The sequence below is a fragment of the Drosophila miranda genome, chromosome XR, assembly GCF_003369915.1.
Source record: "Drosophila miranda strain MSH22 chromosome XR, D.miranda_PacBio2.1, whole genome shotgun sequence".
NCBI lineage: Eukaryota > Metazoa > Arthropoda > Insecta > Diptera > Drosophilidae > Drosophila > Drosophila miranda.
The window spans coordinates 4,566,792-4,593,843 of record NC_046674.1 but is presented as its reverse complement, the minus strand read 5'-3'; the positions used below and the strand labels follow the sequence as shown (position 1 = coordinate 4,593,843).

At 45.5% G+C, this 27,052-nt stretch overlaps 4 protein-coding genes and 1 non-coding gene across 17 annotated transcripts in view; 1 reads left to right on the top strand and 4 right to left on the bottom strand.

The window, feature by feature from the left end:
- LOC108151629 (triple functional domain protein) overlaps positions 1–3,700 on the top strand; it is a 45,609-nt gene extending 41,909 nt beyond the window's left edge. For all 5 annotated transcript variants that reach the window (XM_017280328.2, XM_033386660.1, XM_017280329.2 and 2 more), the window contains 5 exons: positions 29–144; positions 211–327; positions 389–578; positions 643–1,023; positions 1,087–3,700. In XM_017280328.2, the coding sequence (XP_017135817.1) occupies positions 29–144; positions 211–327; positions 389–578; positions 643–1,023; positions 1,087–1,296 (1,014 nt within the window). In that variant the 3' untranslated portion in view covers positions 1,297–3,700. The remainder of the gene's footprint in view (positions 1–28; positions 145–210; positions 328–388; positions 579–642; positions 1,024–1,086) is intronic.
- Positions 3,701–6,341: 2,641 nt separating this feature from the next.
- Positions 6,342–7,723, bottom strand: LOC108151631 (lipase member I). 2 transcript variants are annotated; one of them, XM_017280335.2, is made up of 4 exons: positions 7,380–7,723; positions 6,854–7,318; positions 6,582–6,798; positions 6,342–6,526 (listed from the first exon to the last, which is right to left on the bottom strand). In XM_017280335.2, the coding sequence occupies exons 1-4, from the start codon at positions 7,606–7,608 to the stop codon at positions 6,439–6,441; spliced, it is 999 nt and encodes a 332-aa protein (XP_017135824.1). In that variant the 5' UTR covers positions 7,609–7,723; the 3' UTR covers positions 6,342–6,438. The 2 variants fall into 2 exon arrangements, with proteins under 2 accessions (XP_017135824.1, XP_033242555.1); XM_033386664.1 differs by having other exon boundaries at positions 6,875–7,318.
- Positions 7,724–7,809: 86 nt separating this feature from the next.
- On the bottom strand, positions 7,810–10,827 carry LOC108151630 (microfibril-associated glycoprotein 4). Of its 2 annotated transcripts, none has more exons than XM_017280333.2 (5): positions 10,483–10,827; positions 10,157–10,293; positions 9,159–9,370; positions 8,865–9,048; positions 7,810–8,791 (listed from the first exon to the last, which is right to left on the bottom strand). In XM_017280333.2, the coding sequence occupies exons 1-5, from the start codon at positions 10,642–10,644 to the stop codon at positions 8,041–8,043; spliced, it is 1,446 nt and encodes a 481-aa protein (XP_017135822.1). In that variant the 5' UTR covers positions 10,645–10,827; the 3' UTR covers positions 7,810–8,040. The 2 variants fall into 2 exon arrangements, with proteins under 2 accessions (XP_017135822.1, XP_017135823.1); XM_017280334.2 differs by having other exon boundaries at positions 9,237–9,370; positions 10,483–10,826.
- A 2,296-nt stretch (positions 10,828–13,123) lies between these two features.
- Positions 13,124–27,052, bottom strand: part of LOC108151898 (cyclin-dependent kinase 14) — a 111,104-nt gene continuing 97,175 nt past the window's right edge. For 6 of the 7 annotated variants that reach the window (XM_017280802.2, XM_017280805.2, XM_017280806.2 and 3 more), the window contains 7 exons: positions 25,270–25,487; positions 24,093–24,184; positions 20,781–20,955; positions 20,443–20,704; positions 18,724–18,936; positions 18,476–18,655; positions 13,124–16,043 (listed from right to left, as the gene is read on the bottom strand). In XM_017280802.2, the coding sequence (XP_017136291.2) occupies positions 15,979–16,043; positions 18,476–18,655; positions 18,724–18,936; positions 20,443–20,704; positions 20,781–20,955; positions 24,093–24,184; positions 25,270–25,487 (1,205 nt within the window). In that variant the 3' untranslated portion in view covers positions 13,124–15,978. Of the gene's footprint in view, positions 16,044–18,475; positions 18,656–18,723; positions 18,937–20,442; positions 20,705–20,780; positions 20,956–24,092; positions 24,185–25,015; positions 25,081–25,269; positions 25,488–27,052 lie in introns of those variants that run through there. The other variant, XM_033386663.1, reaches the window with a different exon arrangement.
- LOC117186869 lies at positions 25,037–25,103 on the bottom strand. The gene has a single exon (XR_004471741.1). It is a non-coding gene; the product is annotated as a U7 small nuclear RNA (small nuclear RNA).

Sequence of the window (27,052 nt, the reverse complement as noted above, 5' to 3'; positions counted from 1 at the left end):
AACCGGCTGTTTTCCATCCCATCCACAGAGCCACAGTGCTGTCAGCGACAAGGCAGCGGCTCTAAAGAAGCGACAGTGCGTATTTGCCGAGTTGGTGTCCACCGAAGAGTCGTACGTGCAGGATCTCCAGGAGATTGTCAACGGGTGAGTGCAGAAATCTGGTATGCATGTGGATATATTGTGTATAATATGATGTGTCCCTTACCTTAGCTATATGTCTGAGATCAACAACCCGAACAGTAATATACCCATGCCAGAGGACCTCAAGGGTGGCAAAATGAAACTGGTTTTCAACAACATCAAGGACATTTACGAGTGGCACAGAGAGTAAGTAACTGAAAGAACCCAAAGAGGAGGCATATCTTAATGGTATTCCCTTTCGTTTCAGCTTCTTTTTGAGGGCCCTGCGTAACTGCCAGAAGTCGCCAGCGGATCTGGGCCCACTGGTCAAGCGTTCGGCCACAAAGTTCGCCCTGTATTACACGTACTGCAGCAACAAGCCCCTGTCCGAGTATATAGTCAGCGCACACTATCAGTATTTCGATTGCATACGCCAGAAGCTGGGACATCGCTTGGATGTAAGTGAATCTGTCGGAGATCTGTCTATGGCTATCTGTCCCTCACAATCCATTTTCTCTGCAGCTAAGCAACCTGATCATCAAGCCAGTGCAACGCATTACCAAATACGAGCTGTTGATCAAGGAGATCATCAAGGCCACGGAGGCCGCCGGGCTCTACAAGGAGGTGCCCATGCTGCAGGAGGCCTATCAGCATATGAAGGTCGTTGTGAAGACAGTGAACGACATGATGGTGGTGCTGCGCAGCCTGCAGGACTTCGATGGAGAGATCACTGCTCAGGGCAGTCTCCTGATGCAGGGGCCACTCAATTGTCTGGTGGATGCCGGACAGAAGCATCGAGAGCTGCAAGTTTTCCTTTTCCAGCAGATAATCATCTTTGCGGACATTGAGAAGGCAAAGAATCAGTACTCCAGCCCCACATTCAAATACCGATCGCATATACAGGTATGCCAGTGGTTTTTTAGACCCAAAGAACATCGAACTTATAGTCTTTCTCCTTGCTCACAGCTCAATCACATGCAAATGAAGGAATTGGGCGATTGTCGCTTTCAAATCAAGTCAACGGATCCCAACAAAATCCCCGAGGTCACAGTCGTGTGTCAGGCCTCAACGCAGGAGCGCTATGCTGACTGGCGCGATATGCTGAACAAGATCTTGCAACAGCAAAACGATTTGATTTTCATGCTCTCCAATCCTCTGCAAACCAAAAACAAGTGAGAAACAACAAGAGAGAAAGAGAGATAAAGCAGCAGCAGCAGCAGTAGCAGCAGCAGTGTTAGATTCCAAATGAAGCAAAGCAAAACAAACGAAAGTATAAGAAGAAAATGATATTGTAATGTGTTTTTGGGCGAAGCCGAATGCGAATGCGAAGGCATGCCCATGCCCCCACCCAAGTGAGCATTTGCCTCGCACTTGTTTTCTCCGTCTGTTTAATGAATTCGTTTTGCTCACATACTCAAAAAATCCTAATTTGTACGAGTAGTAATTTTAATTTATTTATTTTGTCATTCATCTGCGTTCATTGGCGTTCCGCGTTCCGCGCTCGGCACTCGGCGCTCGGCTTTCACCGTTTCTGTTTTATGTTGTCCGATTTTGTGTTTTTGTTTGTGTATGAAACGCAAAGTATTATATGCTCAAGAATACCTTCGATTTCTTTTTTTTTTTGTATTAACATTGTGTGCATTTTTAAACTTATTTGCAATGAACGGCTACTCAGAAATCAAAAAGCAATTTACATTTTTTTTTGTCGTATTTCGTATTATTCGCGCAGAAGGCATACAACTATTTTACGAGTGTAACTGTACTTTTAGTCCTTAGTTGTCAAGTTTAGATTTAGTTGTAATAATTTTGCTTTAGACTAGATCTTCATTGTGTAATGAGGCACCTGCACTCGAGTGCAGGAAACTTCGTGAAAGTAATCTAAGTTTAATTTTAGTTTCTATTGATGGAAATGCAATGCAAATCGTATTTGCACATTATGTTCCACAAATGTAACATAAAATATGTAAGCTTTAAAAGTAAATCAAAACCAGAATCACTAAGTTTATAATTTTTGGAGTATTTAATTTAAATTATGCGTAAAAATAAAAAACAAAATGCCTGCTCAGTTATAAATCGAATCAAATCGAACGATTTTCTGTTTACTCATCCTTCACTTTTGTTATCTTTTCTTTGGTTCTACACACATACAAACAACATACATGATGAAATGATAGCGTGTAAGAGTGGAAAATGGAAGAAATGGAAACCAAAATACCTTATAGATCTTGCTTAAGCGAATCCCGAAACTAATCTGTAAACCCAAAGCATTTTTGAAGCATACTCTCTTTTTGGTGTCTGTGCGTTATTGTAAGTTGATGATCGAGTCGAGGGGGAGTAGGAAGGGCAGGAGGACAGGATAATGTACAGTGTAGAATACGATAAGTCAGTCAGATAAATAACGGATACGTGTCTCTCTATCTCTCTATCTACATATATGTATCTTTATATCTATATCTCTCAAGCAAGTACTTTACAAATTGATAACCGCAGATGGACCAGGATTTGAATATTATGTATAAAAGCACGTTGCAAAAGTTACTAACCGGTTGTTCACACACACACACACACACACACCACCCAAAAACAATTTCGACTTTGAAAGCACACACAGACACACACACACACACACCCCACAGTAGTAACACTGGTAACAACAGTCTGGAACATGAATGCAATTTGAAATACATATATCAGAACTCGATGAAGAAGAAAAACAATAATGATTTAGCATAGCTAAATGTGTAGGGAAAGCGAAGCAAACGATGTGAAAGACGAACATGAAATGTATTTTTTTTTTACAAAAATTGTGAAACGAACCTCCGGCATATTCATAATTAATGTTAAAGAACGGGGACAACGGATCGATAGATCGATGGATCGACGACACCCAAAGAAGAAGCAAACGCACAGAGAAAACTCAAATGGCCACAACATTTTTCTACATTTTTGCACTACCAGAAAACCAGAAGAGAAGAGTAGAGCAGCTCACAGCAGATTGAGATTGAGATTACGATTAAGACATACAGACAGAAGGAAAGACCATTCGATCATTCGATGGGTATCTAGGCCCAACCATGTATAATACGGAATTCAATTTTCAACTATAATTATTGCACTTAACATTTAACTAATTGTTGTACTTTAACCTCCAAGAGACGGCGGCAGCAGGCACCTGTGTGGGCCGGGCCAGCGATTGTGGAAATTCTAGATAATTGTGGTGTAATTGAAATGTGTGTGTTTAGTTTATCAAATTAATCTAAATAAATACGTATTTATTACATATAGTACGACATTATGTACGCCAGTGCAATGCCAACAGCATTCAAGTAAACGTGTTAATCTGTGTTTTAGCCAAGTAAGCAGGAGGATCCACGGCCGGCAAGGCCTAACATTTGGGAGCACTCCCCATCCACAAGATTCAAGAACAAGCGCCCCTTAGCCCAGGCTTAATCAACAAATATATATATTAATATATCCAGAAATCAATATACGAATTGTATGTACCCAACAAACGCATGTAATCTGAATTTAAAAATTTTCAAAGTGAATAATAAAAGCAAAAGTAGCTGAATAAACAGAACGGAAAGAGCTAGACAAACTTTAGGGTCGAGCTGTGAAGATAGGTAAAATGCACACACACATATTTATGGGTTGTCAAATGGTGTCAAAATCTTTCTTTGCATTTCAGCTGTATATATGTATGACTGGGGTAAAATTCCTTGATAAGGACTCCATGAGAGCGGTCCACACTCCGGTTCCTCATGATCCTGGGATTCGTTGATAGCGCCCCGATCTTGTGGCTGGGAGAATAATTCAAATAGTGTTTTTTTTCTAAAGGGGCACATTCCGATGGATTCCTTATTAAGGATCAAAGATATTTTCCCCACTCATTCATACTTCCGACTCCATTGGATCGAGAGAATATCCCTGATCGCTTAAACCAAGATTGACGTCAAGGACAATAAGGATAATGCCTTTTTAAAGCGATTTCGTTTCCTGTATCCAGCCTCTTGTGATATCATACTGTTACAAGTGTATTTGTACGAAAATCTGTGGCATTCACAAATTTTAAGGTACAAGAAAACCCAAAGCAAAGTCAAAGAAATTTACCATATCAATCAGATTGCCGAGTCTAATCGGCATCACTATTATAGCCAAGAGGAACAAATTCAATTGCAGGGGCTACGCAACCCTTATTCTCGCGCTGGCTCATTCTCTCTCTATCTCTCCCACACACTTATAAGCGTGCAGTGTGCGCCCTCCGGTGGAGGGTAGCGGCACAAAACGAGTGGTGTTGGTGTCAAAAATGAAACAGAGAGAGACGGATGTATCGGAATAAAAACATTTGCGGATCGGGGCATGGCATGCCTTTTTGTGATCGGGAGAGTCCTGCCAACCGATTGGCACCGGAAAAAGGGACATCCATGTCCTCACGATTTTCGCAAGAAATCATGATGTAACCATCATTGAATTTGCCAAAAATCGGCCTAATTTTCGAAGTCGAGATTTTGATGCCGATCGACAGTCTGGATCTCCACGATCCTGGGCGAGTGGGTCCTGCACCGATCTGGCCCTATTTGTCTGAGATATAGCCTTGCAAAGATTCTGATTTTCACACCAATAAAATACTGGTTTCTTTTGCACGCTATATCTCGACTATTTACTTGCCGATCGGGGCGTGGCATGTCTTTTCGTGATCGGGAGAGTCCTGCCAACCGATTGGCACCGGAAAAAGGGACATCCATGTCCTCACGATTTTCGCAAGAAATCATGATGTAACCATCATTGAATTTGCCAAAAATCGGCCTCATTTTCGAAGTCGAGATTTTGATGCCGATCGACAGTCTGGATCTCCACGATCCTGGGCGAGTGGGGCCTGCACCGATCTGGCCCTATTTGTCTGAGATATAGCCTTCCAAAGATTCTGATTTCCACACCATTAAAATACTGGTTTCTTTTGCACGCTATATCTCGACTATTTATGGGCCGATCGGGGCGTGGCATGCCTTTTCGTGACCGAGAGAGTCCTGCCAACCGATTGGCACCGGAAAAAGGGACATCCATGTCCTCACGATTTTCGCAAGAAATCATGATGTAATCATTGAATTTGCCCAAAATCGACCTCATTTTCGTGGTCGAGATTTTGATGCCGATCGACAGTCTGGATCTCCACGATCCTGGGCGAGTGGGGCCTGCACCGATCTGGCCCTATTTGTCTGAGATATAGCCTTCCAAAGATTCTGATTTCCACACCATTAAAATACTGGTTTCTTTTGCACGCTATATCTCGACTATTTATGGGCCGATCGGGGCGTGGCATGCCTTTTCGAGACCGGGAGAGTCCTGCCAACCGATTGGCACCGGAAAAAGGGACATCCATGTCCTCACGATTTTCGCAAGAAATCATGATGTAATCATTGAATTTGCCCAAAATCGACCTCATTTTCGTGGTCGAGATTTTGATGCCGATCGACAGTCTGGATCTCCACGATCCTGGGCGAGTGGGTCCTGCACCGATCTGGCCCTATTTGTCTGAGATATAGCCTTCCAAAGATTCTGATTTCCACACCATTAAAATACTGGTTTCTTTTGCACGCTATATCTCGACTATTTATGGGCCGATCGGGGCGTGGCATGCCTTTTCGTGACCGGGAGAGTCCTGCCAACCGATTGGCACCGGAAAAAGGGACATCCATGTCCTCACGATTTACGCAAGAAATCATGTAACCATCATTGAATTTGCCCAAAATCGGCCTCATTTTCGAAGTCGAGATTTTGATGCCGATCGACAGTCTGGATCTCCACGATCCTGGGCGAGTGGGGCCTGCACCGATCTGGCCCTATTTGTCTGAGATATAGCCTTCCAAAGATTCTGATTTCCACACCATTAAAATACTGGTTTCTTTTGCACGCTATATCTCGACTATTTATGGGCCGATCGGGGCGTGGCATGCCTTTTCGTGACCGGGAGAGTCCTGCCAACCGATTGGCACCGGAAAAAGGGACATCCATGTCCTCACGATTTACGCAAGAAATCATGTAACCATCATTGAATTTGCCCAAAATCGACCTCATTTTCGAAGTCGAGATTTTGATGCCGATCGACAGTCTGGATCTCCACGATCCTGGACGAATGGGTCTTGCAGCGATCTGGCCCTATTTGTCTGAGATATAGCCATCCAAAGATTGGGATTTGCATATCATTAAGATACTGGTTTTCTCTGTACCGAAGGCAGAATTTATTTTGAAATAATTCTAAAAAGCTATATAAGCTGTTACTATTCCACTTTAAATATGAAAGTGGGCTGAAGACGCCGCCTAGCGTCTCTTTTTTGCAAACTTTGAGTTTATTCCTTTGCCGTAAGGTGGCGCTCCGTTAGTAGCCAAGAAAAAATAGGAGGTGGCGCTGTAAGAAAATGTACTTTGAAAATTTGTACTGAAATTTCCGTTAATTGTCTCACCTGCGGCTAACCTGTTCTCCCATGAAAACCCCCTCAGAATCAACCATATTTTCAGATGCCGTTCCGCTCTGACTTGGCCTCGACCTAGCCTCCCGCAGGCAACTATCCACATGACGACTCTTGATGGCCTTCAAACTGCAGGGAATAGCTGGAAAGTTGTGGGGCATTCCTATGGACTCCGCGTAGAACATCACAGCTCTATTATGACTGCAGCTGTCTGGGAGGTAGGGGAAAGATGAATCGGTAAAAACGGACAGGGAGAAGTCGCTTACAAGCTTCGCGAAGGAGCTTACTGGCAGCAATTAAGTCCACGTCCTCACAGCCCGGCTGCGGGGCGAATCCAAAGTTGGGATAAAAGTCCACAGTTCCACGGGGTCTTATGTCGCCGAAAAGCGGGTAATCCGTATGAATAACATCAACAAACTGAGCTGCATTCGAGCGAAGACTGTCAACGGAGCGCTGGGTAAACAGGGGGAGCGCAGGATCGAGACCCGTAACCCTTCCCAGAGTTCCATTAAAGTAGTGGCCAATGCGGCCAGCTATGTGAGCTCCCAAGCTGTGTCCCACCACATGGACAGCAGCGGTGGGTATGCTGTGTCGGAGGAGGAACCTCTGCAGTTCCTTGGCCAGGGCCAGGGACACCTTTCCCACGGCAAATCGCGAGGTTGGATAGTCCAGACTGGCGGCAGGCGACCAGTCAGCCACCAGGATATTCTCATAGCCCTGGGAGCTGTACGCTTGGGGATTGGGCAGCGTTAGCAGTGGCATTAAAGGCTGAAACAGCCGGCTAGACCTCACCATTCCTCAGGGGTAGTATGGAGCCGTGCGACCGCGAGGCCAAGTAGCCGTGGACAATCAGCTTGACCGAGTCCACCGTTGCCACCTGGTCCACGCTCTGCAAGGGCAGCTCCGACGAGGGCCCCAGGTAATAGATGTTGCTCTGACTCACTAGGGAGTCCAGCAGCGCGGCATGAAGACCCCATAGCTGGCAGAAGAGGGGCACTAGGCAAAAGCTTGTCTTGACCATGTTTAGATTACTCCACGGAAAACGCACGAACGACTAGCAGCCCCTCCAGAGCTGCCCCGTTTATATAGTCTATCATTGCATGCTGGAGGCATCGCATGTTAGACAAGTCGACCGATTAGTAAACATCTCCGGTGCCGCATGACGTACATACGTGTGGAGAGAGCTCCGCTCCGGTCTAGGCAGTACTCTCGATATAATGGATACACATAACATTACTGTATTATCTAGGTATTAAGTAATTTTCCATAAATATTACACATACGAGTACACGCACAAGTTCGGGAATAAAGCTAGGCTAGGGTTAAAATGCATAAGAAAGCGAACACTCATCGACGATGGAGGCTGTAGCGGGTTCTTGGCTTGGGGATCCCTGATTTACACGAAAAATGGCAGTTCCAATACAACACATAGCGGAACAGAGAGTATCATGGCTTAGCGCCGGGCCTCCTCCTCGCCGATGGGGCGTATCATCATGCGGACCCTTTTCAGCGAGTAGTCCTTGCCCTGGAAGGTGTCCCAGAAGACACCCGATTCGCCGGCCTTGGCATAGTTCTGCTGGTGGTACTGCCCCATGATGTTGCTGGTGCCGCAGTTGTTGAACCAGCCGGCACCCTTGTGCTTCTGCGCGCAGTTGCAGTCAACGCAGTTGTCGTTGTCGCTGTCGACGGTGCTGAACTTGGCCCCGGCGTGGTAGGACAGGGAGTCCCCTGCCGAGGGACTCAAATCCGCCTGGAACGGGCCCAGCAAGCTCAACGGGTACAGCTCCTTCTCGCTGCCGATGGCGAATGTGGAGTAGCCCGCATAGGCCACATGCCCCTCGAAGTCCTCGAACACGATCCGCAGCTCGTGGATGGCCGAAGAGGTCAGGGCGTGCAGTTTGTTCAGGCCAATGAAGAAGTCCCCGGCCAGATTGCCGAAGCCATCCTTGTAGTCCAGCCAGCCCCGCTCGAAGTTGATCTCGTCGGAGCTCCGGTTGAGGATCACGGTCCAGTCCCCGTCACAGGCCACGTAGAAGGACTCCGACTCGGGGGTGAGCTGCAGCTTCAGTATGCCCTGCACCGACAGATAGTACTGCAGGCAGCTGGTGGGCGGACTCAAACGGGGATAGGCGGGGAAGGGAGCAGCTCCTGGTTGCCCGATGAGGTTGGGTGCAACCCTGCGATGCGACAGGCGACGCTGGCGGCTAATAGAGAAGGGGAATGGGATCTCTGGTTATACCCATGGAAGATGTGCATTATTCATTATTCTTTGCTTACTTGATTGCTTGAGTCAGCTTGAGGACATCCTCCTGCACACCCCTCACACTCAAAGCCGTGGAGGTGAGCAGCGTGGCCAAGGCGTCCAAGCGATCCGTAACACTGAAATCATTATTATTACCGAAACTCGAGTTTGGGAACGGAGCATCCTGCTGGGGAGCAGCCCGAACAACACGCGACAGATCTGCGGTAAAGAGAGGAGCGTTAGAGAGGGGTTTCCTTGCGGATAGCACAGAGTTAGCACAACACCAAGCACATTCGCCGCACAACATCGAGGTCAGCATGCAGGATTACCCTTCATCTTTCTGCGATTTCTTAGCTTTTGCTTCAACTCCCTAACTCTTCGGGGACCCAGGGTCAAGTCTGTTTCACCTTTTAGTTCGTCCAGGGTGCTGCGCGAGAGCCGCTGGATGTGCTCGAAGCTGTCCAGACGCTGCTGGAAGTTCAGCTGCTGGGCCTTCAGGGACTCCATGCGAGCGGCATTGCTGTCCACCAGCTGATCCAGTCTGCGAATAGCAAAACAATGAGTTTACAAGATTAGAATTTGACAGCTGACAACAAAGCACAACAATCAATACCACTGCTCCCACTCGCACAATCTTTGTGACCGCATTTGATGACCTCTAATCGCCACAGAAGCTGTTCTAAGTAAGTCTCTCTATTTCAGTCAGTCTTTGTGTACAACATTCTCTTTCGCTTTTAAATATTCCGCTCGTTTATCAAGAAAACAGCAAAGCAAAGGAAAGAACTTGGCATTTGCTTCTTTCCATCGAAAACCAATCGTAAATAAGAGCCACAATTATAGACACAAAAGCCTTAAATATATTAACAAAACAGGCGGCGGCACAGCGAGTGCTGTTCAAACATGACCGAATTATAAACACTCTGGTGTCTGGGGGGCTGGCGGCGGCAGTGCGAAATCTCGCAGAAATTTCAGCAAAAAATAAAAGATATTATGAACATACAACAATTTAATGGCCAGCAATTTCTGGGCAGCAGATGTTTTTGGGGCATTGCTTCATTCATGGATAATTGCTACCATCTCACTTGAGCATCATTAAAGATTGCTTGTTGAAGCATTGTTCTGCCAAATAAATCGCATTTGGGTGTCGGATTCGGATTCGGTGGATTGACAACGAAACAATAAAAGAAGATGATAGTCCGACGTTTCCAATAGACGATGTTGTTTCTTGCTGTTTTGTTTTACCGGTTTTTTTCCCAAAAATATTTCATTACGTGCCCATCGATAAACCTGTTCGGGCCAGAGAGCTGGGGGCCGAAAGTCTACTCACTTCTTATCGATGACTTCCAGGCGATGGCGCTGGTCCTCGTCCAAGGTCGCCAAGATGCCCACTCGATCGTGCAAATTCGTCATCAGCTCCTTGTACTCGCAGCGGGGCGGAGTCGTTGTGCCACTCACGGGGCTGGCCTAAAGGCAGAAGGACAGAGGGGAAGAGTCAGTCACTTGGGCAAGAAAAAAAGCGATAAAAAAAACCCCGGACAAAGGCAAACACACGAGGCCAGCGCATTGAACTTGCTGGAGCCAAACGAGACTTGCTGCCCAAAACCAGCCGAAACTAATTTTAAAATTTCTGAAGAGTCAGAAAGTGTAACGCACTCGGAAGTTGGTGCGCAGGCGCGACCGCACATGGGCTGGCGACAGTGTTGGAGGCGCTTGGGTCGTAGGTGGCTCCACCAGAGAGGAGCCGTCGCAAGCACAGATCGCCGCCAAGAGGCAGGCGAAGGCGATGGCCATCGCTTCTAATTGGGGCCGCATCATAATATCACTTTGATCGAATATACGTGTTGATTGATTGTACGTCTGTCAATCAATCAGTCATACACAAGATTCGGCACCTAGCCTTGGGTGCATGCAAAACCGAACGAACTGAAGAACGAACCAACGAGCACGAGCACGAGCACGTCCGTTCCGGGCAAGATTCGCGAGACAATTAAACGAGCAAGCACGAAAGAGCCGCCACACCACACTCGGCTGTGGGTCGGCTGACCCACGCGAGCTTTTTCTCAGCGAAGCTTCCGAGAGATCAAGAGAAGATCGGACCTGGGCTTCTTTTGCTGTGTTTGGAGGGGATTGTCTTGCTTTGTTTACATGTCTGTCCGTCTCGAAGACTGGCGAAAAACCCCCTCGGGCTTTTGGTTTCTTTGCGGGGGCAGGGGGAGGGGGCTGGCTGTCAATCACTCGTGTGACTACTTAGCACGGGAGAGGCATGCAAAATAGTTCTGTTATATGGTGATTGAGTGGTGATCGTCAGCTGATAATAATTGATTGAGTATTCGAAGAAGTGGGGAGGGATTGTCTTCTTTACTTTGTAGGAACCTTAATCTCTGGCTTCTCAATTGGGAATTCCATTACCTCATCATCGCTGTAGTAGTGTGTTGTTTTCCATATTAATCACACACTTGTGAATGATATGCAAAGCTTGTTCATTGACACTTGCTGTAAACCTGCCTCAACCTGCAGTCCGATCCGTTCCGTTCCGATCCGATCCATATGCAAATGTTTGCTCATGGCCAACTACGGACTGCTGGCCGATAAGAAAGGGTTTTGCTATGAGTAATCCGATGTGAGGGAATGCCTGCAGTCCGTCCCGTCCGTCCACGTTCGTACGTAGCCTCTGCAGCGGTCGCTGTATTTCCCCCTTTGATGTCCGTCTATTTATAGCCTTATTTATATGGATTCTGGCCTTAGACGGCATCGTTTGTTCAAAAAAACCTCACGAGTCGCATGAATATGGATGTGACTGAATGCAATGCACTTTTTACATTTGATTTTACAGCTTGTTCACGAAGTGCAGAGTTACCTTTTGCGCTGCCTGTGTTCCGCATTGTGTCACTGTTTTTTTAGTTATTGCTAAATTATAATGCCATGACGAACGGCTATAGGTTTCTGAAGGTTGGCCAATTGATGCTTCAGGAACCTTTCGCCCGGCCATCTGTTGCGGAATCGTGCAGAGATGATTGCCGGCAGATACGCTGCACAGAGACGGACCCCAAGCTCAAGACTGGGCCCCAAGCTCATCTCTTTCCAGTTACAGCCAAGACGAATGACGCAATCGGGAGGCAGCCAGCCCATAGAGAAAAAAGCCTCATGTACATACAATATATTGTTTGCCATTTGCAAGGCCCCCAAAAGTAAAAAAAGAGTTGTGTCATTTACATAATTAATGCTTTTGGGTCTGCTTTTGGGGCTGGGATGATGATGCTGGGGCGCTCCACCCCCGGTTTCGCCTTCGCCTCCCCCAACAACCGAACCGTCGTCATTCACTAAAGCATTTCAATTGGCGGGAGACGGGGTTAATTTCAGAGCATGCCAACATTTTCAGTCATCAGAAATTATTAGCTTAGATTGTTATTTATGGGTGAAGGACCAGGCATTCATCATGCCGTCATCTGAGATCCATCCAAAGTGGGACAGACGCCATCTAATAATACTATGGTGCGCTCTAGATTATTTTTCGCTGGCTTTTGCCATTTTTATTTGTATTTAATATTAAATTATTGTACAGGTTGAACTTATTCAAATTGTATTTAGTTGCCATCCATTTTGCATGGTAGATCGTAAATCATAAACATTCAATATTCTGTATTCCGTATCCGATTCTCAATATTACGAGTATTTAGCCCATACAATCGTTTCGCTACTTAGAAATCAACTACAAATATTTACAAAATTTCTCCACACTCTGCTCGGGGGGAGGAATGGGGTTTGGGAGGGGGCGTGGGCGTGGGCGTGGGCGGGTCGCTGGGGGGAAGTTTGGGTGCGGGGTGAGTTGTACCCGTGATTAACCCTATAACTACACAAAAAAAATTGCATGCTCCATCTATTCATAATTTGCTTTACTTGATTTGTGTTAATAGATTTATTTTGTTTTTAACAAAGGTACATTAAATATTTACGACAAATTCAATGCATTAAAAATATTTAAGTTATCTCATTCGTATCCCTCTATGTGGATCTTTCAATCTCGTACACGTATCTCCCCGTTCCAAATAGATTTTACCTTTCGTTCCTCCTTCTCTGGCTCCTCCTCCCAGGGCTCGCTCTCGATCTCTAACTCTATCGCTATGTCTGTCTATAGGGTATAGGGTAGGGGGACAATATATACTATATATAGATAGAATACCACTAGACACGTTCAGCTAAAAACATTCTTAGTTTATGTACCATTTCGATTACGTTTAGGGATTAGCTTAGTTTCTTTCTGTTTCGGTTTCTGTTTCGGTTTCTGTTTCTCTTATTTAAATTGTCGTTTAATCTGTTCTTGGGGTTTTTTTTTTTTTTGGTTTTTTTTCGCGAATGTTGTGCAAAAGGATTGATTCAATTAGAGAAAAATGCCTCGAAAAAGCATCGATACGTGTATCCGTTAGATTGCAAAATAGAAACGAAAACCAGTTCAATCTTCGTTTGATTCATATTCGTTCGATTCGATTTGTTGTTTCCATTGGCCATTGGCTTACAAACTATGGACGTAACCTTCGGGATGGGAAAAAGTGCAAAAAGTGCGTTGCCATGCTTCGTTACAATGTCACTACCTCTGTTCTTTCATCTTTCATCTTTCATCTCTCTTTATCTGTATCTGTTTCTGTTACTGTTACTCTGTATCTCTATCTGCCCCTGCTCAATTTTTATGGGTGAAAATTCGCAGGAAACCCAAAAATATATAGAACGGAATCCAGTGTTTACCTCTCGAACAACTTTTCCCAATGCTTTTTGGCATTCATTAATTTTGAGTGTGTGCAAATTTCGGTTCATTTTAATGTACTTTTCTTTGTTTCTCTGGCTAGCAAATAATTCTAAACAATTTTCGCTTTGCGCCAGCATCTACTACTTGAGTTTTGTTTTCTCTCTAAAGTGCCTAATTTTCATTTTCATTTTCATTTTAGTTTTAGTTTCTGTTTAGTTTATCTTCATGCTGGAGTGTTTTTTTGTGTGCTTTCTGTCTATGTCTGTGTCTGTGTCTATCTGTCTGTCTGTGTCTGTGTCTGTCTTTGCATACTTTTTTCATAAATCACAGAAAAAGTTTATTCATTTGAAATATTTTTTTGTTTTGGTTTTTCTTTTTGTTTTCTCTTTGTTTTTGTTTTTGTTTTAGTTTAATTTTTTTTTTTTTACTTTTGCTACAAAATATAATCTGGTATCGCTACGAAAACGCGCGCGTTGATCATGGCACACTGCCTGCCAAAAGTCTAGCAATGGCCTGCATGTACCATTTGAAGCCCCCACAAAGTTTCTCGTTCTTTGCTTGGGGGCTGCGGGCTTTTGCCTTTCATAAAACCTTCATCAGTAATTTTCATCTCTTCTCTTCTCATCTCATCTCAGCAATTTGATTGCATACGACTCAAATGTGCTCGTCCTTACGTTCCGATAGATAAATCTATGTATATGTATACGTATGTATATCTATTTGAGATAGATATTCATAATATATTTTGTTCTACGCTTTAGTTGCTCTATACTCAAATCGTTTTTGATTCATTTACTTGTTGTTTCAAAACCGTCTCAAGTGTCTTTGATTTCAAATTTGCACATTTTGTTAGCTCTTCATTTCATTCATTTAAAATCGCCGCGACCCGCCGTAATCAGCGGGCGTCCTCTCATCGGCGTCGGGTCCTATATCGTACGTAACGTTTCTTAGAAATATGGTAATGGATTAATGGATTCTGGATTTTGGATTCATTGGTTGCGATTCTTGCGCTACAAACTCTATGTAAAATACTCGTATTTGGTTAGGTTACTTTAGTGTTTAGTGTTTAGTTGATTTGATTTGATTTGATGGCTATTTAATGTCGAATTTACTCGTACTTTCCTTCGGTCGATTGCTAAAAATTTCACTCTACTATTTTCGCTTCTTTGCTAAATTTAATTGTTTATCTAGTATTCGTTCGTTCGCTTACGTTTGCCTCGAAAATGTTTATGATTCAATCAATCAGCCTCCCTCCTGGGGGTCTCCTCGCTCGTCGCTCACTCGGGACTCGACTCGAATCGCCTCTCGACACACTACATTCATTCGCCTAAATGGATGGAGTATATCACTAATTTAGGAACTTAAAAAGTACAGAAAAGAATCAATTAATAAACAATAATCAAATATAAAAGATGCAACAAATTAAATGGTATAAATGATTTAAATTTATTTGTTTTTACATAAATTCATTTAATAATTATAAAATTATCACTTAAACAGCGCGGCGAACACCCCCCATTTTATTTGATTGACAAAGAAGCATTACAAAAACTATATAGTACTGCAAATATGCGGAACCAACTAAAGGACTTGTGAGAGAAATCATATCAGAAATAATGTTGTTCTTTTTTAGTGCTTGATGGATCGCTTCGCTGAACAAATTGCGTGAAAATTGATGCCACTTTTGCACTGAGCGAGCAATCCATCAATTTTTGTGTGGATTGCACTCGATTAGGGCGATTCCTCCCCTCAAAAATATACTAAAAACTAAAGAGCAAAATATATGGGTAGGATATGGGTACACGCACATTCACATATCATTTCACGCAAATTAAACACGAAACGCACATATCTCTGCGCACTGACTAAATTGAGTATCCTTATTGACAAGGCCGCGGGTTTGAGAAGGGATCGGATCGGGACGGGACACGATGGTCTGCTTAAAATACAAGAAATCTAAACTAAATTTTACAATTTGACTGAACATAAAATGCCACTGGCTGGCCGCTGTATCCGCTGTATCCGCTCTATCTGCTGTGTATCTAGGTGTATCTGAAATTGTATCTGCGTACTGGAAGAGTACTCTCTCCGCTCCGCTCCGCGCTACACTCACTCGCTTTCGAATGGAACTAATAACTAGAAAGTATCATAGAATTATAGTACAAACAAAAATATAGGTCTGCAACTGGAACACTCCTTCGTCGGTTATATGGCTGTCTGAAGTGATTGGTTGATAGGTTGATTGATACGATTGATTTACTGATGTCTTGTGCCTAGTCCAGGAGGTTGATTGGGGGGCTCTGGGTATATATATTTCATTTGGGGCTCGGGTTTTTACGAGGATTATGCTTTAGGATCCCCTAACAATAGAAACGTACGCCATCCACAGAGAGGACTTGCTTTAATTTTCATTTATTCTGTCGATTTGGCTCCGTGTACAGCTGCACGCCTTCCACGGTGAATATTGAGGTTTCTGTAGAGAGTGAGACAGAGAGAGAACCAATTAATACAAAAATAATAATACAATATATATTCTATAAGTAATTATACGTAAGTTCCAGCATTTTTCTCTCTCTCTCTCTGTCTATTTGGTATCGCTGATCACCAAAGGATCTCTTCGCGATCTTTTATAATTTTTCTCGAACTTGTCATTAGAGATGGGCAAAAACATGTTCTAAAGGTTATTCTGGCACTTCATTAATCCCCTTTGCTTTCCATCTATTTCCAACTATTTTATTCGAATATTAAGCAGATACAAATCTGTTGTCCCTCTCTCTCTCTCGCTCCCCTCCGCCACTGCACGATTAAGAGCGAGACAGAGAATAAGAGTGAGAGTGAGATAGAGACATAGCTTGGTCATTTGTTCTTTCTGGCTATAATAATGATCCAAACTGATCCAAAAAATCGGCGCATTAAATGTCTGTCAGTCCGATTCTCAGATTCTCTTATGATTCAGTGTTTACGTCTTTATCGTATCTTCAAAGCTGTGGATTGCACAGATTGTCGTACTTTTTGGGTGGGAAATCCCACCAGTCTGGAGACGGACGAACCGACAGATGGACAGAGAGAGAGCGACATGGCTATATCGACTGGTCCTTATGGGATCGGAGACGCTTCCTTCTGGGTGCACCATTGCACCACAAAACGAATACATATTTCCCTAAAAACCATTCGAGTACCGGGTATAAAAATAATAATAATTGTAATTAAAAATATTGAAGTTACGACAACATCCTGAACGACCTCCTGGCCATGACATGATTTAATTTACGGCCGGGCCGCCATCGACGATGGAGCGCATGCGGCAATTAAAATTGCCTTTTGCAAAATTGCATTTGCCCCAAGCCCGCCCCCCCAGTCACATGATATGGTTACACACAAACACACACACACACACACACAGAACGAGCCCCTGCCACTGCTACACCCCGCTGCTGCGGCTGATACCCTCTCTGGAAGACCGCAAAAACCTCACACGGGGTATGTTGACCTTTTCGCATGGCCATGATAAATGAAGCGCATTAGTTGCATTTTAATTGATTCTATCTGTCGGCATAGCCCCAAACCCCAATTTACTGACCAGACCAGACCAGACCAGAACCCTACTTTCCACCCTCCCCTCATTAGGGAAGTTTTTCCCCTCGCGGGTCCCGACTGTGATTTAGACAGAAATTAGCATACTGCACAGCCATTCTATCCCCTCTGTATAAATCACGGAAAAACCGGTAAATGGAACATGGAAAAAATGGGTTTCGGGGTTTAGTTTGTGTTTTGGTGTTCAGGGTCCTGGGGCCAGGGGCCAGGGGTTGTCTAAACAAATCACGCGTTAATCGCATTTTAAGCACCCTTTAAGCTGTGCCCTCGATTGGGAGGGGAATTTGCACTTCATTCATTTTATCCTAGTGTTTTTTTTTCTTTTATTTTTGGACACTGCAACCACTGGACTGCACTCTGGAGTGGCCCTACCATTGGATTGCATTTCATTTGCCAAATTGCATAGTCCACAAGTTGATGTTTGTTTGTTGGTTGGCTTTCGGGGGCTCCTTTACTCTTCCTTGAAACTGTTTCCATTTACAAAATGTTCTTTCGCCCAGAGAAAGCGAATGGGCGGGTCTTCCTAATGAATACCCGAGTATCCTGGCTGTCGGAAGTGAATGTAAATTTTATTTACTGCAGATTGCATTGAGTGCCTTTTGGGGGCGCATCGAAATCGATTTGGATTCCATATTCCAGATTGCTAATTGCCTATAGATCCCATAGATGGACTGTCTGAGATTTATATTCCTCGAAAAAGTCTTCTAATTAGGTTTACTTGTGGATATTCTGGCTACCAATTTCTATACGTTTCCATTCAGTCGGTTTTTCCTCCAACTTGTTGGGAAAGCAAAGTTTTGCCACCACTTGGGATACAAATTAAAACTGGGAAATGCAATTACTGTTAACTATACCTCAGAAAACATTCCTGCCCCTGCCCCTGCCCCGGCCCCTGGCCCAGCCCCTGCTGAAAGGGAGCACTGAGAAAAGGCAAACAAATTGTCGCGAAACTTAAATGAGTTGTCCCCCCAAAAGAATGACTACTTCTTCAGCAGCAGCAACAGCAGCAGCAGAAGCAGCCTACCATTGAAGGAGAAGGACCCCTCCATTCAATCTCAAAAGGGAGGGGGGAGTGGTGACAAACTTTAAGCAAACATTTTCCTCTCTTTTTGGTCGTAGTATCGTACTAGTGCTTCTGTTAATTGGTTTTCTTGCCGACCGGCCACACAGACAATGCGACAAAGTTGCTCCTCGTTCACTCGTTTACTCGTTCACTCATTGGCTCATTGGCTCGTTCCGGCGGCAAATGTTGTAAATATTTAAGGCCCCTTAATTCAATCTGTTGGTATCTGCTGGTGGTGTTGGTCGTACCGTCTGGCAATTCGTAGAGTTTCTTTGGCAACTGCGCAAAGTAGGGATGCAGCAGTGCATCATCGGCGCCGATCCGCTCCTCTGGATTCAGCTGCAGGAAGGCGTTCGCTATCGTTTCGCCCTCGATGATGTCGTACAGTCGTGGGAAATTGTGACCCAGTTTCCTTGGCCGATAGAAGCCTATACAGAGAATACACATCAAATTAGTTGCAATCAATTGGCTGTGGAATGGTCGGTCGATTACTTACCCAGCTTGTGGGGCTTGTACCCCGGGAAATGGGTTACCCCCGTCCACGTCTCCTCGGTGGGGGTGCCCAGCAATTTGAATATCTTGTCCAACTGATCGTAGGTATCACGTATGCCGGGGAATGTTGGCATCCCAGTCACCATCTCCACGAAGATGCAGCCGACGCCCCACATGTCCAGTGATGTTGAGTACTCGGTGCTGCCCAACAGGACATCTGCAGGATACACAGAGAACACGAAACATGAAACATGAAAACTTTCCTAAGTAAATGCAGTTTCTTTCCACTATCTCTCTCTCTATCTGTCTCTCTGTGTCTCTTTTTCTCCGTTTGTGGGTGAAAATAAATTGCAATTTTATATACAGAAAGGAGGAGGTGTACATGAGGTGTGCAGGAGGTGTGTCCTGTTCTGGTTGTCCGGGGCAACCTTTATGCTTATCTTTTTGACCAGCAGCTAACAAAGTTTCCACACACACACACACACACACACAGATAGACAGGTGCCGACAACACACCACATCCGCTCCCTGCTTTCCCGGCGAGCACATCCTGTGCATTTTGCTACTCCTTTTCTGCGCTCTCCTTTCAGCCGCTGCCAAGAAGTGCAGATTAAATTTGTTTAACATGCTTCAGGATGCCGCATGCCCCCCAGATCCCCCACAAGGATGATGATGATGTTGCCATGGCTTGGCTTGGCCTGGCCTGCCAGCGGCAGTGGAATTGCATATTAGAAAAAATTAACTTTATTTCTCTGGGGGCTCTCTCTCTTTCGCTCTCTCTGTTTGGCTTTTCCCCATTAGTTTTCCATTTAGCTCTGGCAAATTGATGGAAAAATCTGAATTGTTTACCCTTTGTCAGCAAAAGATAGGGTGGCGGTAGGCGGTAGGCGGCAGGGGGTAGGCGTTAGGGTATGCTTAGTCCTGGCATTAGTTTAATCCAACTCAAGTCCTGGCTGCCTGCTGCCTGATGCCTGCCAGCTCCTAAATGAACAGTTTTCAGCCTGAATGGCGTTCGTGGCGCCAATTAATGGCTGCCATTTCCCCGAGAGCTGAGAGCCAGAGAGCTTTTAGTGTCGACTGCACACAAAAAACAAAAAACAACAAAAAAAACAAGCAAAAAACTTAATGCGATTTGGATTTTGAGTCCTCATTCTCTGAACTACAGATTGTTTGGGGATATATGACGAGGGTTTGCCTTTTTCGTGGATAGAAATGGCATACATGGAAATCCTTTTTGGTGTGTGCCGGAAGCCAGGGGATTAATTTTAATTGCGGGGTGGAGCCCCACTGAATGCACAATTAGCGTGGGAATGGCGGAAGGGCTTTCCAGGGAACTGGTGGGCCCCCACCCCACCCACAATATCAGCTCGGGGGTACATCGAACAGGAGCTCAAGAGCCAATGGGTCTCAGCATCTGACACTGACACACTGGGAACCCTTCTTTCCCTCTGAAGAACTTCCTTTAGCAGAAGGAATTCAAGGAATTCTTTCAAGGATGGCCATGAGATACAGTTAGTTTCTAAGGAACTTCTTTCGACTTCAACAGGGCACTTCTAGGTTGATGCTAGGGGACATGCTTTCCTCTATCTTATACTGCTTCTAGGAGCGCTTCCTGCAGCTGAAACATCCCTCATACAATGCTGATTCTAAGCCATAAGCTGCCAGTGACCCTTGCCCTGGCTTTCATCCTCTTCTCTCCTGGTTTTGGTATGGAAAAACCCACCTGGTGGACGATACCAGAGCGTGACCACCTCATGCGAATATGTGTGACTGGGTACACTTTTGGCCCTGGCCAGGCCAAAGTCGGCAAGCTTCAGTTCGCCGCAGTCGCTGATTAGCAGATTCTGCGGCTTCACGTCGCGATGGAGGACACGACGCTTGTGGCAGTAGGAGAGACCGCGCAGCAGCTGGAAGAGGAACAGGCGCACATTGCGATGGTCCAGACCGCCCGGATGTTTCTCCATGTATTGCGATAGATCCGTGTTCTGCAGGCGAGACCGAAAGGCGTGTCAATAGGGGCATGGGCATGGGCATGGGTCTGGCAACAACAAAGATACTTACCACATACTCAAAGACAAAGGTCAGCGTCTCACGGGTGTGCACGATGTCGTGCAGTGTCACGATGTTGCTGTGCTTCAGTTCTTTCAGCAGCGAGGCCTCGCGGATGGCCGTGAAGGGTGCCCCCTCCTCCTCCTGCAGCCGGATCTCCTTCAGCGCCACCCGCTGGTAGGTTAATCTGTGTGAATAGGAGCCACAAAAATTAATAAAATAAATACTTAAGTGGGGCAGGGCAGGAATGTCCAGGGAACAACAATTACACAGCTGCCACACACGGAGGAACAGAGGAACAACAGGGAACAGGGAATTAGGAATTAGGAGGCTCCATCCTATGTCCTCCCGTTTTTGTGGGACATGGCCTTTGTATATTAAACAGACATAACGACCCAACACGCAGAGAAATGTATGGCAACAAACACTTAAATTAGGATAAGGGACAGAGCAGCAGACAAGAGGAGCAGCCAGGGCCTGGGCCCCGCCGCACATTTGAAGTGTCAAATTAGGTTAAATTATTTGACACTGCCGCCACAGAGGCCAACAATTTATGCGCCGAGGCAGGGCAGCATTCTAATTGGCAAGGATTTCCATGCCACAGGAAGAAAAATGTAAGAAAAACACAAGGAAAAAAACCCCCCCAAGAACCATAAACTAGTCAGGGGCTTTAAGAGGGACTCTTCTAATCGCAGATGCAAAAGTTTTTTATGGCTCAAGCAGCGCACTGGAGCAGGACCCCCCCTCCCCCCATGCCTGTGGCATGCGTCGTCGAAAGTTAAAAGTGTCCTCCGACACTGAAGAGTGAATTTCGGTGGCTATAACTAATTGCTTAAACGAGGGTTAATGATGATGATGAGACCCCTAAAGGATCCATCCATCCATCCATCCATGCAGCGGTAGGATGGTTAATGATGATGAGAGTAGGTGCTCCTCCATGGCCTCCCAAAAGTAGGTTCCAGTCTGTACTCTTCTATCTATCTGTCTATCGTAAATGTACGGGGATCCTAAACTTTTTATCGCGGCCATAAAAGAATATCCTCCGTATGTTCGTCGAGGGGAAAGCGAATTAAACCTTTCGTTTCATTTCGTTTCAGTTAATAAAGCAACAATCTTTTGGCCATAAAGCGTTGCCACATCCTGCAGGATGCAGAGACAGCTGCCGGATTCCCATGAAAAATTTATGCGGAGAAAAGCCTTCAATTGGGGCAGGGGCAGGGGCAGGGGCACAGACACAACTTTGTCAAGTTTTGTGCCGCTCTCTTGTTAATGCAAAAATAATACGATTTAGTTAAGCATAAACCGAAAATTGCGTGCGCCATCAAAGTTTTCCCGGCTTTTCTGTCTGCTTTTCCTCAATCGATGTTTTTTCCTCCCCCCCCCCTGCTCCTGTGACAGCTGACCTACTAAATGCTAATCAGGAACTTGACTTCTGCTCCAAGTGGCTCTCGGGGCTTCATTCCGTTTCAGATTTGGTGCCCCCATGCCCCGCCCTGCCCCCCCCTTTTCGAATCTGTTTGTTCAGAAAGGTAGAAAATAGTACGGAAGTACAAAAGGAGCAAAGGATAAGGCAGTAGCTGGAGCGGTAGCCTGGGCAAAGGACAATGCAAAGAAAAACGAAAGTCAAATAGAAGTGAAATCATTCATGAAATCTTTTACAATTGACAAACACAGAGAGAGGGAGAGATTTAGGCGAGGGGCAGGGACCTGAATAAACTTGCCCAAAAAGAAGCCCCAGAGAGGAGGCAGCATAAATCTTGGAGCAGCAGCAGCCGAGAGAAAGGAAATAGGAACGATGGAAAGTGACCTAAATTTCCATTTGAAAAGGAGCAAAAGGCAAAGCAGAGCGTAAGGAGTCGTCGTCCCCGTCGTTGTGCAGTGTACAGTGTGCCAAAGGACATCCCCCCCCCCCCCCCCCCCCCCCCCTCCATCCTGAACAAAGAAGCCAAAACCAAAGCCTAAGAAAAAGTACAGCCCTAGGGAGGTCGGTGGGGAGGTAGAGGGGGCTGGGCCAGGGTTACTTCCATTTGGCAGATAAATTAGAGCGAATTAATTGCATTTCGTATAAACAAAGGCTAATTGGAACTCATTTCGCATGTAGGCGCTGTCTTGCATATCAAATGAGAGCAGAATGGAGGGGAAAATCAGAGAGCGAAAGAGAGGCTGTGCCTACACGTAATGCCCCCCCATTATGCCTGGGCGGGGGGTAGGGAAAGAACGGAAAGTTGAACAAACACCAAAGCAAATGATTGTCAAATAAATCAAAAAACAAAACAGGCGATTGCTAGGCAAGAAAAGATGAAGTGCTTCGAGGGGGTTGTGGGGGTTGAAGCGATGTTTAGGCATGACGAGGGCGACTGGCGGGCATCTATCATGGTGGGGGGGGAGGGGGAGGGGGAGCAGGCCCTGTCAAAAAGGTGACGAAGCCCTGTCCCGGCTTCCACCTTTTGCACACATTTTCCAGGCTCATTTGTCAAATTATGAATGGTTAGAACTCCACTCCATCGCCTCTCAGAACGCCAATTCCCAAAGAAATCAGAGCCAGACGAGGCGCAAATGAGGCAGCATTTTGACCAAAAATGCGGGGATGGGCGATGGGTTGCTAAGAGAAGGAAAGGAGTTGGGATCTGGGCTCAAAGAAAGCAAACGACATGGTATGGGAGTTGCCCTTACAGAAAGGAAGGAAACAGGACAATGAGGGAGAGGGCAGGGGGGGAATGAAAGTCAACTCAATTGTGGAGCAGGAAGTTTTCAACAGAAAAGTGCGTGTCCTGGAGCTGGGCCAAAACAACAATTGGGGACAAAAACACAACGAAAAAAAGAAAACAGGGAGTAGTAGAAGGCTGCACTGCATCCCATGACCCACATGAATCCATCTTTCCATCCTTCCTTCCTTGTGGGCTCTGGGCTCTGGGCCAACCCTCCACTTGATTGATGGCCACATTTGCATGGCTCTCTGGCTCTCTGCGTCTCTGCGTCTCTGGCTTTGTAATGAGTCTGCCAACGGGGACAAAGAAATGCCACTGCGTAATGGAGACCCAACTCCAGAGAAAGAGCCACAAAAACGAATGCAAAACGGGGCCTGGGTGGGGGCTCTGAAACTAGCTTATAAATCAGGCCAAAATGACACAGTTTTTGCCTGAATTCTTCTCTACTTTTGCTATTTGTGGAGCGAGGTCCATCATGAGGGGAAGCTTCGGCTTGGTTTGGCTCACGACCGACAATCATTTTTTATTTAACCCACTGACATGGCAACCCCAAAAAGCAGGACTTCCTCTGCTCCTTGCTCGTTGCTCCTGTCTGGGGTGTGGCTGGGGTACTCACTTGCTGAATCCTTTGTAGACCGTCGCATAGGATCCCTCGCCCAGTGGCTCCAGCTTGACGTAGGCCTCCTGTTTCCCGAATGGGGAGTCGCCCTGTGGGGAAAAGTGCAAAATGTATCATGTTTTCGTTAATTAATTAACAAAGTTAGTTGCTGTTGTTGTTGTTGCTGCTTTAGAGCATGATGTAATCAGAGAGGGAAATGAATGCCCACAGGAGTGGGTGTCTGTTACAGGGAGACACACACACACACACACACACACACACACATAAAACTCATCTATGTATGTACATCGGAATGAATTTGAAACGTTTTTGTAATTTCACACCCGCTTTTTTGGGAGGGATATCTCTTTGGTTCAGGTCTTTCTTTGAAGAACACGCTCCTTTGTGCGAATATATATGATTTGATTTCTGAAACTGCACATTGGAATGTGGATATACTCGTAAATATTGCTCTGATTAGTGGTCTCTTTGGCTATTGAATTCTGGGTGAATCTTTATTGGTACCCTGCATCGCTGGAGCCATTCAGCAGCAAGAAATTCAACGAAAAATCATTCTGGTTTGAGTTTCTGGTGGAATTCCGTAATTGTACTTATGAATGAATAAAAGAAGTAAGAAATACCCATTGAGATGTACAATTTCGATGTAAGAGACTCTTTAAATCCTAAATAGATAGATGAAATGTCCTCCTTTAAGAGTACTCTACACTTTGGCAGCCTTTAAAGGGTCCTTCCTCTTTCAGAGTCCATAATTGAAACCTTTGGCATGGCCAGAACTACAGTTTACACTGATTTCCATTACTCTTAGTAGTATTTTTGGTACAAACAGTCCTCAAAGGGCCGTTTGGAGGGCAAAAACGTGGCCCCCAATCACCACTCTTAGTAAAAACCACTACTTTTAGTACAAAATGTTAGTACGATACCAATTTCAAATGCATTTCGTATCGGGAACACTCAATTGCATTGACAAAAGGGTCCCACCAAGATAAATTTCAAAGAGATTAAAAATTTTCAATAATACTTTCGCTGTGCCCAGAGCCGTCGCCTTATGGCCGTGCGGCCAGAACCAGTTGGGAATTGTAAGTGCCGGCATTTACGCGAAAGTATGCAACAGTTTTTCGGTCCGCCGTTCTGCTGTGGCGGAGAGAGAGAGAGAGGAGACGGGAATGATACTTACACCAAATGCACTGAAGCGTTTGCGTCGCGGATGCGGATCCTGCTTGTTGAGGAATACTTCGGACTTGGGTCTGGGCGGCTTCTTGGGACGCATGACCACATGCGAATGGTACTTCATCTCCTCACGGATGTCCTCGTCGAGCAGCTTGCTGTCGGAGGAGACGGACAGCTGCCTCTGGACGCGATCGTGATGGTCGGTGCTGTCCGTGCTGCGCCAGTCTGCAAATAACCAGAAAGGGAATCCGTGAGCAAAGTTGAAGGAAACGTAATGGAAAAATGAAGAAAATGGAGGAAAGGCAAAAGGCAAAGGAAAAGACAGAGGAAAAGGGCAGCTTAATGAGCAGCAGAACCACTTAAAAACCAAATTAGTGGACCCCAGCCCCGGACGGAGAACAGGGGGCTTACAAGGGACTCCGTACAAGTGGATAAGCTGCCTCCTTCAAGTGCAGGGAAGTCCTAGAAGTATGCCATTCCGCATTTCCATAATGAGCACAAAAGTTGAACTTTCGAGAGGCCCCCCCGCACCACCGCTCCACCCTCATTATGCACATCATCAATACACCCGTGGAATATAATGAAGCGGAGTCCACAGATCTTTTTCGTGGTCCAAAAAATCGTATTCAGACAACCTTGAAATGGATTGGAAGATGGGGCAGGCTGCTGCACCTTTTGCTCGTTATAATAAAATGTTTCAAAAGCAGCAGAAGCCACAGAAGCGGCAACAGCGGCAACAGCGGCACCGGCAGCAGCTGCTAAAAAGTTGGTCTAGGACAAAGTTCTGCAGTCTCCTCCAGGGCTCCATGGCGCCTCTCACACACACACACACACACACAGACAGGTGTGTGTCCAGGGGTGTCGATGGGACTGGGTCACCTAGTAACCTGCTGCTGCCTGCTCTCCACCATTCATTCATTGACTTTGCGTGGAACAGCATTTGGCTTCTGGTTCTGTTTGCCATTGGGGCGAGGTTCAACAGCCACGCCCCAGTCGCCGTCACAGTCGCAGCCCCAATGGCAACACGGAATACGTATACGTGGGTCTCTTCTGTTCTGTTCTCTACTGTTTGTTTGGTTTTCTATTTGAGCACTAATTACATTTTAAATTATGTTTGCTTTTCCCCACACAGAACAGAGTCTGGTCTGGAGGCAGGTGCCCGATGCTCGATGCCAGGTGCCAGGCAGGTGGCAGGTGCATCTGCTTTCATTTGAAATATTTATATAATAAACTTCCAGCGGAGTGGCTCCCCGGCTCCGTGGCTCCCTGCAGCTTCGCTGCACTCTCTGTGTGCCGTGTATATTACGGCCTTAAAGCGATAGGCGACAGATTTGATCCCTTTAAGGATTGAAGGGGAACAACACCCGAGACACACATAACTATAAAAGTAAATATAAAAGAAAATATAACACACACATTCGAGTACATATTCCAGCATCCTCCCATCCATTCTCAGCACTTTGGGATTCGCAACATGTTTCCCCATTCCCCCGTTCCCCCCTTCCCCCATTCCCCATTCGTTCAGCAAAACTTTAGTCTTATTCTTATTTTTCCATTTCCATTTCGACTACGGCCGAAAGCATAAAAAATTTAATATTCCCGCGCAAGATGTTCTTCCGGGGGGCAAAACGCGTTTCCTTTTCCGCCCCTCACCCCTCAGAGAGAGAGAGAGAGAGAGAGAGAGAGAAAATGCTGAAAAATTACTAACATAAAAATTAAAAATTCAACAGCAGCTGATTGTAGAAAAAGAAAAACTTTCAGCGGGCGCACAAAGAGGGAGGAGGCGGAGG

Coding starts and splice junctions, on each gene's coding strand:
- LOC108151630 (XM_017280333.2), bottom strand. CDS start 10,644: ATGATGCGGCCCCAATTAGAAGCGATGGCCATCGCCTTCGCCTGCCTC. Junction 9,049..9,158: donor AAATCGCAGAAAGATGAAGG/GTAATCCTGCAT, acceptor TCTTTACCGCAG/ATCTGTCGCGTGTTGTTCGG. Junction 8,792..8,864: donor AAGCTGACTCAAGCAATCAA/GTAAGCAAAGAA, acceptor CTTCTCTATTAG/CCGCCAGCGTCGCCTGTCGC.
- LOC108151631 (XM_017280335.2), bottom strand. CDS start 7,608: ATGGTCAAGACAAGCTTTTGCCTAGTGCCCCTCTTCTGCCAGCTATGG. Junction 7,319..7,379: donor CATACTACCCCTGAGGAATG/GTGAGGTCTAGC, acceptor CCAATCCCCAAG/CGTACAGCTCCCAGGGCTAT. Junction 6,799..6,853: donor TAAGCTCCTTCGCGAAGCTT/GTAAGCGACTTC, acceptor CCTACCTCCCAG/ACAGCTGCAGTCATAATAGA.